The sequence below is a fragment of the Haliaeetus albicilla genome, chromosome 2 (genome assembly GCF_947461875.1).
Source record: "Haliaeetus albicilla chromosome 2, bHalAlb1.1, whole genome shotgun sequence".
NCBI classification, from domain to species: domain Eukaryota; kingdom Metazoa; phylum Chordata; class Aves; order Accipitriformes; family Accipitridae; genus Haliaeetus; species Haliaeetus albicilla.
Window position 1 is genome coordinate 10,966,842 of NC_091484.1, and position 13,160 is coordinate 10,980,001.

The window sequence follows — 13,160 nt, forward strand, 5'->3', positions numbered from 1 at the left end:
AATTCTTTATGAAAAGAAAAGTTCTTTATTAAAATAAATTATTAAATCATTGCTGGCTTACAAGCAGCTATTCTAAGGGTAATTTATAAATGCGGAAAAAGGAGGCCTGCTTTTTTCACAACTGTTCTCTTTTCTAATTTATATGGGCTGTGTGACCAACAATAGTTCATTGAATTTGCATCCTCTGTATAGATCTTCAGATGCATCTTTGAGCCTTATTAATTATATTAATGCTTAGAACACATATATTAATTTTGTATGTGAACTTCAGGATCATTCTAATAGTGTTTTCTTATGAATTTCTGTTTGGCTTTCCAGGAAAGATTTGGTTTGGGTTTGTTGTCCAAATAGATAAGCTATCACTTTTGTCAGTGCACTGGGGTGTTACTTTTGTTACTGTTACAACTTCCCCATCATCTTTGCTGCTTCAGTATTTTGCTAAGTAACTTGCATCCACTGTTGTGTGTTATGATCAAAATTCATTTGATTAGTCTTAAACTAGAACTAGTTTAAGCCTTGACACATTGTAAACTCATAGTTGTAACTAAATTCATACAGTGTACTATACTTAATCTTTATTTTTTCACCCAGAAGAGTATAATGCATTTCTTTGCTTAGCATTTGGATCAATCAAGCAAGGTGAATTTTTCCCTTCTCCTTTCTTTTCTTGGCTGTGTTCCCCTTTTCCATTTTCACCGTACCTCAAAACATATAAACTGTTTTCCCGTATAAATTGATTGCATATTTATAGAAAGTGCAACTTGACTTTAAAAGATAAGAGTGGAGCAATTGCCCACAAAATCATATTGATCTGGAGTCTGTGGCATAAATCGCATGCAATGTGAGGTATCAAGGAGTGGACCGCATTGTGCTGTTTATGCCTTCTAATAGCATTCTGATTTGTTGTTGAAGCAGTATTTACACATTTTATGCAGCTGAAATGCAGTTGTTTAAAGAAGTAAAAAATTAAACTCTGTACTGCCATAAGGGCTCTGACCAGTGTAATTAGTATAACTCTGGACTGATTACTGTAATAAATTACACTGAGGAAAAGCAAGGGAGATCAGACTCATGTTCTGTTGCTGGCTTTATTTCTAGGTCTCAGAGCATGTGTGTATACATTAAAAAATATAAAAGCAGAGAGGGGAAATCAAAATGACTAATGGTTTGAGAGGTTTACATATGATGAGTTACTATAAAGATTAGCAAGTCTGAAGAAGAGTTGGAAGGCATTGACTGAAGTATGTAAAAATGTGAAAGCCAGCCCTTCTTTTCTCTTTCATGTAATGTGAGAAGAGAACAATGTTTGAGCTCTGAAAGCACAATGTATTTGGCAACAGTGAAAAAGACATGCCTTGCGCAGCATGTTGCCTATCTTCTATTTTTGGGGTGTTTTTTTAATGACTTGGACTCTCTCTGACTGTCTTCTCGTTTCCCAGAAGTTGCTTCTTTGTATCGCTGACATGCTGCTCTTCCTGTTGTGCTCCATTTTGGGGGGTGAGTTCCCCATGAGTGCTTGTTACACCCTTGAGTTTCAGCTGTTGTCTCAGAACTGATGAAAAGATAATGTTGTGGATCGCTGCTACCTGCCAACTGGATCAAAGTGGTTCCCCTTTATGTGCAAATCCATAGTTTAGTTAACAGTCCAACATGCATTGTTCAATATATTTTTCTGTGCCAAGCTACTTGGAAGTCAGGTGTACAGAGAAACTGTAGATTAAATTTTTGGAGGGATTTATGCGCCTAATGATGCAGATAGATGTGTGATGATATTTAAAGAAATGCCTGCATGTCTATTTTCTCCTAATTTTAATAGGTATATCCTGGCATATTTTTTTTAGACAAATTATTTAGGTAATAGGCAACACTTGTTATTTGAGGTACAGTAAAATAACTCAAAGCTGTTCAATGGCATACTGTGAGAGAAATCTGAAATTTAGTTGGTGATGCACAGTGAAAAAGCTCTGGTGTGGGAGTGAAAGGGAGTGATCTTGTTTCTTCATTTTATCTTTTGAACTCCTGATCCGTTGTGATGATCTATGTACACCAATGGAATCCTTTTCCAGGTAGTGAATGAAAGAGTTTGTTTTATTTAAAAAGTAGACACCTAAAAAGTTCCTTTCTCATTGCACCAGTAGGCTTTCAGACCTTCTTGTTTTACCAGTAATTTCACATGATTTTGTTGCCCTAGACTTCAAATAAACCACAGTGTTTTAAATATATCTATATCCCTCAAATTTTTGGCAATAGGAAAACTAGCTGAAATCACTAAACTGCTTTAACTTTGGAAACTATTCACCAAGTATGCATAATAGTTGTTATCCATCCTGTTTTGTAACAGTGCCAGAACAAGTTCTTTTGAAATGCATGAGATGGAAACCCCATTCTCTTCAAGAGGAAGCACCTTTCACTTTGCAGGGTTGTCTCAGACCAGGGGGTATATTATCCTTTTAATGCACTTGCATAACTCCCATTAACATTAATGGAAATTACATGCACTCACTGTGAGGTGAATATACCCTTTTGTTGAAATGAGCAATCTATTGCGACAGATTTTCCAGTGATGTTAAATCAAATTTAGATTGCCATACTAACGTCACTAGTACATCTTTGTTGCTTGTAGTTTATATTAATGAAAATTCACAAGGTAGCTTTATATTAGGTCTTATAATGAAAAATCCCATTTACAGTGCTCTAGAAAAATTATGTTTTAAACAGGGAGCTTGTCCATTTTATTCTCCAATGTAAAATGTGGACCACTGTGTAAAACTTTGTATTTTCTTTTGGCTTGGTAGTTACTGTTTGGAGTCCCTTTAGAGATAGTTTGTAAAGGTTGTATGTTGCAGATGGCAAACTGTTGGCCTGTGGTTAGGACAGCACAATGCTGGGTTCCTGGTTCTGTTCCTGGCCTTGTTGCTGAAAGTCTGTTTGGCTCTGGGTGACTCAGCTGCCTTATCTGACACTAATTAATATCTAAAATGTGCAGAATCAGAACATCATAGCTCACAGGTGTGTTGTAAAAATTGTCTGTAAATTGTTTTATTGTGAGATGAAAGCCACTAGAAAAAGGTCAAACGTTATCTCAGAAAGCAATATAACAATTTTATCAAAATGTTAGCAAGATGTAGCTCCTGTTTTACACATGGCTTTTGTGTTAGTATAACCTGCTGTTAGGGAGCGGTTTACTTACACCAATACAGTTATGCTGTTGCAGCCCCTAGTGTGGACGCAGTTGTACTGACATAAAGTGCTTCACTTGTATTGTTTATTCCTGTCAGTATAGGAGCACACTTGGTACCTTAGCAGTGAAATAGCTGTATTTGGAGGAATTGTGCCATTTCACTTTTTGCTAATTTAGGGTCAGTGTATGTGTAGCCAAGAATGTAGCCAACTATGAAAAAAGCTTCAAGACCTTTGCCTTCTCCAGCAAAGTCCGAATTAGGTCATTGGAGGCAATGCTTGTTTTAAAGCAAAAATCCAGATAAATCATAGGTGGAACAGAAGTATTTAGATAGATAGATAGATCTTGCATTGCTTTTCAAAATACTTACTTCTAGAACTCTATAGTTCTTTCTGTGAATCCCTTCTGCTCTGGCTTTTTTCCTTAAAACTACAGCTAGTCATTTTCCTATAGCATTTTCAAGAACCATCGTATTTCCTCGCTGGCTCTGCATCTGTTTAAGTGTGTATTTTGACTTGAGTAGGGAAATGATAGACTCTTCTTTTTCTAACCTGTTTCTTACTCCTCCTCTTCCATTGGTTGTTGTTCTTGCACAGGAAAACTATATCCTGTCCATTTTCAACCACATAAACCATTTTCACTGTAGCATCATTTTATGATAAAAATAGTGGCCTAAAGTTATTTTTGTTTTCAGACATATGTTTTCTAATGCATATTTTAAAGATACAAATTCAAAATAAAAACTTAGACACACTGGAATTTGTGATCTGTGGCCTACTCCATGGATAATTCACTATCAGATGTAATAATAGCTGTCAGGAAGTTCTGCCGTAACCTGTGTTGCACGTGTCACACTCTCAACATGGGAATGCTAGAAGAAAATGTCTTACTCTTACATTCTGTTGACATATTAATGTACCAGTATCTTTGAAAGATAGGTATTTAGAAGGTCCTTAAAGAATCCCATGGAAGTATTACGTTTAGATATTTATGCAAGCACTATTAAATTCTAGGAGCAGAATGTAAGTGGTTCCAAGCAGTGTAGATGGCTCCTGCTGCAAACACAGTCCCTACCTCGAAGAGCTTGGTTAAGCTTTTCTTAACTACTAATGGAGTCCTTTAATTTCAACCGCACAAGGGGAAGGGGCTCCGTGTTCCCAGCACACTATGAGAAGTCGTCAAGCTCTCCCGCCACAGGTGTCCCGGTGCAGGGCCCCAGGCAGAGCCCAGCCCCTCACCCGCTTTGGAGTCTCTCGCCTCCCTCCGCAGCCCAGCAGCGCTTAGGGGGAGGTCAGCCGCGCAGGGCCAACGCTAGCACTAGGAGACAAGAAGAGCGTAAACGACGAGGGGCAATCAACTCGCCCTCCCCACACCTCCGTGGACTACCGCCCTTTGCTTATAAAGGCTTCGTGCCCCCAGCGGCAGCTCGGCATCGGCCCCTTCCCCGTTGAGGGGGGCTGTCTCTGGGGCCTCGCCGGTTCCCCCCTGCGCGCTGGGGTGCGGAGCTGCGCCCCCGCCGCCTCCTGCCTGGAGGGCAGAGCTGCAGCCCGCGGGGCTGCCGCCGGACTTTGAACGAGCCGGGGGCTGGTGGAACAGGTTTCCTCTCTGCGCGCCGCCGGGGCGTTGCGTCAATCCTGGGAGGAGGATCCTCGAGGTAAATGAACTTTTTAAACGGGAAAAGAAGAAGGGAGAGGAGGAAGAAGAGGTGGGGCAGCAGCCGGCCGAGCGCTTCCTCTAAACGCTTGTTCGGGAAACGGGCTTCGGCCGCTGCCCGGCGCCACGGCCGGAGGATGCTCTTCGCCGCCCCGCCGGGCTCCGCAGGCGAGCTGTCAGAGCGCCGGCCGTAGCACGGCAGGGCTGAGCGCCAGCTCGGCGGGTGAGTGTGCGCCGGCGGCGGCCGCTGCTGCGCTGCCCGCGCAGGGAGCGCTGGAAGGGGGGTTTGGAGCCCTCCTTCCCGCCCGCCTCCCCGGCTAGGGACGGCGCGGAGCCCGGGAGCGGCTGGGCGGCGGTGCCCTCGCATCCGTGGCTCTCGGAGGCCGCGCCGGGCTGCCGTAGCGGGGAGCCTGGGCGGAGGGTCTAATGCAGGAGGCGGCGAGCGGGTCTGGCCGCGCTCCTGCTGCATAGGTAACGGGCGGGGCCGGGAGTTGAATGAGGCGTTGCGAGAAAGGAGGCTTGGGGCTGGGAGGGCGGACGAGGGGCGCCGGGTACCGGACAGGCGGAGGCTGGAGGAGAGGCGATGCGGTCCTGCCGTCGGGATAGCTGCACCCCCGCTGCCCCGGGCCGGCCCGCTCTGGTGCGGCGGGAGCTGCCCCGGAGCGCCACCGCCCTTCGGCCCTCCCGGCCGCGAGGCTGCTGCCTGCCCCGGCGCGGCAGGGCGGGCGCTCGGTGCCAGCCCGGTAGCTCTTAACCCTGCTGGGGGAGGGGGGGGATCGGGCCGCGCCCCCCTTGTGCGGGGAGGAGAGGGCACGGTCCTGGCGGCGGTGGGTGCTGGAGGGGACGTGTGCGTGCTGGCCTCTCGCTGGAGGTATCCCCGTGGTCGGTGAGCGGTAGTCGCGCCGGTTGTGGCTGTGCGGGAAAGAGTTTCCAAAGACGACCGATGCCATAGCACTTAGCAAATTACCGTGCGTGTACGGCTAATACGTGTACTGGATGCCTGTATGTGTTTGCGTATGTATGTACGCAGCGTGAGTCTTTTGATGCGTGGGGCTACAAAACAATCTGTTTGCTTGGTAGAAGGTAGTTGTATAATGGTAACTGTTCTTGCCTACTTTTTCTGTCTTAAAGCGCTTGCATTCATTCCCTTCTGGTATTTTCAGAAGTGAAAGTCTGTGGTTATTGCTGTACTTAATACAAGTTAATATAATTATCTTTAAAGTCAAAGACTGTGTATCTTTATTATTTATAAATAGGTGAAGATAATAAGTATAATAGGGAACTAGTTCTTAATCTCTTTCAAGCTGTTGTTGGGTCATTGTTGCACGTGGTGCAGAAAAGCATGTTTATTATTGTGGATTTGGGGGATCCAAATAGCAATTTAACCTATCTGAGGACTGACTAATTTTGTGCGTATTACTGGAAAGCTCTAGTAGTAACAATCAAGCAATGAACAGAAATAATAGTATGCATTTGTGGAAAGTATATTGTGCTGTTTGAAACACTTTTTAAAATATCAAGTCCTAGGGAAATTTATAACCAATTTATAATTCAGTTTTATTTAAAATGAAGTTATAGAATAGGGAGGAGATTCTGCAGTGCAAGTAAGCTTCCCTGTGATAAATATTTAGCTTTGGTATAGAGTTCACCAGCATAAGGAAAGCGAGTCAGAAGAACACATCTGAATAGTAATTCAGTGCTCTAGTAAGTCTGGAAGCTCTGTTCCTGACTTCTGAAGAAATTGTAGGTACTTGCAAATAAAAATACTTTAGCTGTAGTTTGTGCAGGTAAATCAGCACAGCTGTAATCTTTGAGAGTCACATTTAGCAATGGGGGTTTGATTTTGTACTTTCTCGTAAGTTTTTGACTGCCTGGGGAAAAAAAAAATCAGAAAGTACAAAACTATAAGTAAACATAGCATGTTGTTAGATTACAGCAGTAATGTTGGTACCAGCCTTCCCCTGAGAATCTTGTTTGATTGCAAACAAGATTCTTCCCAATCCACGTATAAAAATGTGTTTATCTCTTACGAACAAAATATGATGGTTGGCAGCTTCAGTGAAAAAGGAGTTACCATAACCAAACCCGGATGTATAGGAGTGACTCAAGAGTTAAAAGAACAGCAGCACTACTGAATCTATTTAACTGGCAAAGTGGCTTTAATTGGGCTGGTTGCTAGGGAAGGGCTCCAGCACCATGTATTTCAATGAATTTAAACATTGGACAAATGGCACACCTAAGTCTGCTTAAATAATACACCTGGTATTGGCTCCAGCCGTATTTAGAGCAGGTGTGCACTGCTTCTTGCTAACCAGTTTTCCCTTATTGTGCAGTTCCACTGTGTGGCTTACATGCTGTTACCCTGTTCCATGGTGGCTGCTGGGCGAGTTGAGCTTGCCATACCAATTCTGTATTTAGTGTTTTGCATTATGCTTATTTAAAAAAAAAAAAAAACAAAAAACCTGTTAATGTAAACATAACTAGAAACAGCTTTCTAGAATTAGGCTCGAAGCAGGATTAACTTACATATTTGATACACAAATTAATTTGTTACATGTTTGTACCTTTTCTGTTACAGGAAAAGTCAGATACTACTCTTGATTATATTGGAATAACTTAATTATTTGACTTTAGTGAAGTTGCACTGGGCCTGTGCATGGGACAGTTGTGCTAGGACTTGCATTAGCAAGGTTGGGAGTACCAGTGTGCGCAAGCCACTCTCAGTTACTGGTTTTGCACACAGTGCCTGTTAATCTCTGCCAAGCAATACTAATCAACAGCATATTAAAAATACCATCCGGGGGTAGAACTGACACCGGTCATCCCTGTACATCCTCCCTGTGCTGCCGTAGAACTGACATTAATAACTGTCAGCAGTATTAAAAATAAGTTTTTCCTTAGTGTAAATGCTACTTGGGAACAGAACCTGGCTCCATTCTTTTATAAATAGAATAAATGTGCTGAAGTCTGGCTTTATCTCTTCAACATTTATAATGTGACTTAGTGTAATGTTCTGTGTTGCCACACAGGAGAATTAAGTTTGGCTCTATTCTCATTCCCCATACTAGCAGGAGTTAAGAACAAAAGGAGGCAGCTGTATCTAATTCAGGCTATGAAGGGAGTCAGGGACTTGTTAAACTCAACCGTAAACCATAGAAAATAAGAGGACCAGGCTTTCTCTAAAGCAGCCTGCTAGGAGGTTTCATAGGCTTAATAAAGCTCAGCTTGATGCCCCAGCTGAAGAACATTTCATAAATTTCTGATAGCACTTTCCTATAAAACAGGAGTGACCAGACTTGTCAAGTTCATATGTGTAATCTGGGAGAAAATAAGAGGCATACCTAATTCTCGTGAGAGCCACTACAGATTAAGCGTCTTTAATATTGGAGGATGGCCTGCAGAGGCACATAAAGCAGTGGACCATCTGTACCACTCAGATGAAAATGCATCACTGGAGAGGGTGCTATATTAAAAGTGAAGGCAGATTGGGGCACTGCTGTGGAACTCTTCTGGCTTTATCTATGAGTTGCAGATTAAACTTCTTGACAGCAATGGGGAAAGAACTGTTAAGAGAGACTTCATGTCATGTTTCTTCCCTGAAGTTCACCAAAGGCTAGGGGTTAAAAAAAATCAATCTATATTTGACCACTGGCAATCCATGCGAGAGACTCTGCTGCTGCTATTCTGAGAACTATTTAAAGTTGGCTTTTAGATTTTACTGCATATATGCAGTTATGCTGTTAGTTGTGGCATGTCTGTCTTTTATGAATACATACTTCAAGAAGTAGGTTATTTTCTAAAATTGCCTTAATTTTCTTACCTAGTTATTGGTATGAGTTTTGCACATAATTACATACTTTGAGTTGGTTCCCAGCAGTACTTACCCAGATAATAATAGGAACATAATGCATCAGAATAGTTGAAAAATCTTCATTGAGGAGGAGCTTGAGAAAGAAGTAACAGGTTTGGTAGAAGATGTCTGTTGTACTTGACATGAAATTCTCTCCTCCACCCGCAGTATCCTCTCAGAGATAACTAATTCTTTTAACCATAAATATGTAGGTGTGGATAAAATAGCTGTGGAGTAGCAGTTTATGTACATCCTCAAATGCGTTAAGTTTTTTACAGGTAGGTAAGCATCTGTCTGAGCTGGGGACAACTTCTATTTTTAGATACAACGCAGTGAGTGAGGGGCAATAAACTGTGAGGAAAAGACAGGCTGAGGGGAGAGAGGCAATGAGGTCGTGAGGTTACTTCCACGCATTTGTTTAAAAGAAGTGAAAAAAACGCAAGGAAGACTGTTACATGCATAATACTCTACAGTGAATGTAGTTATGAGCAGATATAACAAGAATGGACAGCATTCTAAATGCTGCAAGAAAAGTCAGTAAATGCTATTATTTCGAGAAGCTATTGGCTAGTATAGAGCAAAACAAAAACACATTAACTTTTAGACCTTCAGAAAAATGTTTGTGTGTAATGAAAACACCTATGTTGTCAGTTTATTTTTTTTAAACAGAAGTATATGTGGAGTAATTCCTGAAGAGCAGAAGCCATTTCTTTACCCCCTCCCCTCAAAGCTGATGTCCAGGAATATGTGCCTGCTAAACTTCCACACACTCCCTCCCCTTTTGAAACAGATCCAGGTTTGCCTCTTAAGCTACTTTTGACTACTCTGGACAGTAGCAACACATTGAATCTGACGTGATTCTTCCCAGTTGTACTGCTGCAGATGGAATTCTGAGTACAAGGAATGAAAATTGATAGGACTTGTCGGTGTTCCTTCTGCTATAGCCTGCCAAATCTCTGAGCAGCAGCAGAGGTACTAAAGCTGTATCTGTAAACTTAGGAAGTTAGACTTTTCTCTTTCCATACCCATTGGAACAAGTGCTAGGATATTTAAAATCAATTTTTAGTTTGTATGAAAAAAGTTAATTTCACCTGTCTGTGAAACTGACTGGAGGGACTAGTAAACAAGAAGGATTTTTCATTTCCTCAAAACCATATTAGTGTACATTTTTGGAAAGCGGCCCTAATAAATATTGCATCATACTATAGCTATGTATCTGTTGACTTATATGAAAATTCAATACACATTTCTTAAATAAGCATAGAAGCCGAGTATAATTTTTCAGACCAGTGGTTTTGCTATTGCATGAGAACTTTCTTAATCAAAGTTTATCTCAAAGAACAGACACTAACAGAGATGAAGTAATAATGTGACTATGAAATAATCTGCTGAAGGAAAAACTGTTTTCCCAAACGGCTTTAGGGACAGAATAGCCAATGTATTTCTTTGGGTAAAAACACACTGTGCTAGGTTCTTTCTACTCAGCCATTTCTGGTCTTTACAAAAAGCAGATAGTCTCCCTTGTGTCATTTTTAATTGATTTTTCACTGCATTACAAGAGATCATTGGCAACAGTCCAGGAAAAGGCAGGCAGCAAGCAGGGAATTCATCAAAAACTGACTCATTGATCACTGGATCTGATGAAATAATTAGTACTTGATATTTTCAATACAGTTTTGTACTGTTCATTTGACTTCCAAAAGCAAGAGAAAATCCCTTTATACCAGAAGATCACTCAGCAAAACTATAATTTCAAAAATTCTTCAGTGTGCTTATTCATTTTTTGGAATCTCTTTGTAGGAATTGCTAAGAATTTTTTATTGGCTCATCTACAGGAGCAGTACCAGTTAGACATGCTCTGTTTTGCAAACAAGTCAATTTTAGGGCATTGTATTTATGATGGAGAGAAGTCATAGGCAGTGCAAATTATTCTGGTGCATCCATTCCCAAACGTTTGCAGTAAAGGGCCTTCAAATGTGTTCATTAATAATAACGATATTTAAAAAAAAAAAAAATCTTGGAAACCAACAGAAATGCTGAAGGGATATCACACTAACATCAAAGCTGTAGTAGACTTCAAACAGTATCATACCATATTTCCAAGATATGGGCAGCTCTGCTCTCTAATGAAATTTGTAAGATAAATCAGTGTATAACAAGTCTTCTATCTGAGGATCCTGTATGAATTCGCAAATGTGTTGTTAACTCAGTAAATTTTACCACAGTCCTGTTTAAAAATATGGGTAGATGTGGGGTTTTTTTCTTCAACATCTGCATTTTTGATGCAGTAAACAAAAATGTCATCGCAAAACATCCCAGAACTTTAAGGAAGAAGATTGCTTTTTATAAGTAGCAAAGGAAAAGTAAGAGTTTGATACCATGCTAAATCCTTAACTTGCTGCCAAATTTGAGCACAGAGTGAAACTTCATTGCCTGTGTTGGTAACGGCTTATGAACTGTGAATTTTTCAAGTTTCTGCTTCTAGCTGGCACTAGAAAAATATTCAGTTGCTTTGTTGTTGTTTGGTTGGTTTTTTTCTTAGGAGTTAGATTATTTCAAGTATATTGCTTTTTACTTCTTTGAAGAGAACCTTGCTGTTCCTTGGTGGGGCAGAAGGGTCAAGGTATAAATAAATACTTGTTTCCCTCTCCCTTATAGGAGACCTGCAAACAAAAAAGAAATAGAAGCCATTAACCTACCTTGTTCAGAGAGAACACTAAATCAGCACAATATGGCACAGCATAGTATTGTCCTTGGATTATTCATGATGACTGTTTTATCACTGTTGGATGGAAGTTCAGCTTTCCTGTTAAATCAGCGTCTGAAGGGAAGATTTCAAAGAGACCGTAGAAACATCCGCCCAAACATCATCCTTGTTCTTACTGATGATCAGGATGTAGAACTTGGTAAGAGCCCGACATAAAGAGAATTTTAGCTAACGAGTATGGCGCTGCTTCTCCTTGAAGCTAGATTCTTGCGTTCAAAATAATTATCCTTTTTTTTTTTTTTTTCAGTGTGGAAAATGATAGGAAGAACAAGTAGCAAAAGTTTAAACCTACCTTTATGTAGAAAATACTTTCTGTCTGCATGCAGTTCAAGGACAGCAAATGTTAGTCTCAGAATGTCAAACTTCCTGTTTCTGTGGAAATATGAGATTCCTCCTTATCTGTCTTCATCTAGACACCTAAACTATGCTTCTGGCAGTTGCAAGTACAACCTGGGAAGCTACAGGCTAAAGCAGTAGGTTTAAATTCATGAGTGATTATTGCACCATGTAATTACCCACATTTTTTTGTGTAATTGCAGACATTCATTGCATATACAATTTTAATTTTAATTACTTAAATGTTACCTAACGTAGTCATACTATTCTTGGTATTGTCCATTTAGATGTGTAGTTAATGACTGACCAAAATCACTTTGTATGAAAAGGTTCTACTGTGTTACTCAACGCTGTGTTAATTGTTGAAGAAAGGAGATGAAGATTAAACACATGCTTTGCCTAATGATCTGGAATAATGAATTAACTGACAAGAGTTTGGGTTTTGTTCTGTTATCTGAACAAGCTTATATTTACCAAATGTTGTCTGTAGTTAGGAGAAGTGATTAACACAGACTAGTTTAATAATTTTGCATTAGAAATATGCTTTTTAGTGAGTATAAAGCCTGGATCATCTGAAAGATGAGATCTTGTGTATGTGTGGTCTGGTGGGTTTTTTTGACAGTTACTGCATCAAATTTCTAGTATGGATGGGAAAAATTGGAAAACAGACCTCACAGAAGAAACAGAACACAATAGTAAAGTTAGTCAACTTCTATTACTTACACACTTACTCATCTAGTTGAGAAGTTAAACAGCAATGCGGCAGTATTCTTACAGATGATTCCTTTTTATCAGTATTACTGCATGTCTGCAGCACCATAGATGTCACATTCTTCTCAAAGGTGGTTGGAAAGCCTGCTATGGCAGTAACCCCACCAAATACAAATCTAATTCAAATTAGTAGGATCAGAAGATTTGTTGTTGTTGTTGTCGTCACTTTTTTTTTTTTAATGGTTATTTGGATCACAAATAAAGCAGTTTCAATAATGTATGTCCAAAAGAACCTAAGTACATTATCTTGCAGGCTCAGAAGGTGGTCCTAAAAAATTTATCATCTTCTATTTTATGCTAGCCTGCTTGTTTCTGATGCAATTGTCTAAGTCCTTTGGGCAGTATATTTCTCTTCTCTGATAATCTGATGCTTTCCGATTTCAAGCATAATGGGCATATGTCCACACAAATTAGGATCTAACTAAGGAAAATCCATTTGATGAAGCTGAGATTTGATATTCATCATTTGCCACTAATGGCTTTGTGAGACCCCAATATTTGTTTGAATTAATTTTTATTCTTGTCTGTTGTCTGGTGAGCTGTCCAAGTTAATCAAAATTGCCATTTGTGGGATTGTGGTTAATGCATTTAAGAAAGATGAA

At 40.4% G+C, this 13,160-nt stretch overlaps 2 protein-coding genes across 13 annotated transcripts in view; one reads left to right on the forward strand and one right to left on the reverse strand.

Moving 5' to 3' along the window:
• The window catches only part of SULF2 (sulfatase 2), a 165,930-nt gene that overhangs the window by 88,716 nt on the left and 64,054 nt on the right, over nt 1-13,160 (forward strand). For 5 of the 12 annotated variants that reach the window (XM_069806006.1, XM_069805915.1, XM_069805971.1 and 2 more), the window contains one exon: nt 11,343-11,590. The exons of 1 other annotated variant lie outside the window; for it this stretch is intronic. In XM_069806006.1, the coding sequence (XP_069662107.1) occupies nt 11,416-11,590 (175 nt within the window). In that variant the 5' untranslated portion in view covers nt 11,343-11,415. Of the gene's footprint in view, nt 1-4,483; nt 4,836-4,856; nt 5,058-5,151; nt 5,306-9,458; nt 9,481-11,342; nt 11,591-13,160 lie in introns of those variants that run through there. 6 more of the 12 variants (XM_069805950.1, XM_069805935.1, XM_069805959.1 and 3 more) reach the window with 6 other exon arrangements.
• Nucleotides 5,152-5,784, reverse strand: LOC138688088 (uncharacterized). Its single transcript, XM_069798646.1, has one exon. The coding sequence runs from the start codon at nt 5,782-5,784 to the stop codon at nt 5,152-5,154; it is 633 nt and encodes a 210-aa protein (XP_069654747.1).

Bases quoted from the DNA above. Each gene is read 5' to 3' on its own strand.
- LOC138688088 (XM_069798646.1), bottom strand. From the start codon at position 5,784: ATGGCATCGGTCGTCTTTGGAAACTCTTTCCCGCACAGCCACAACCGG.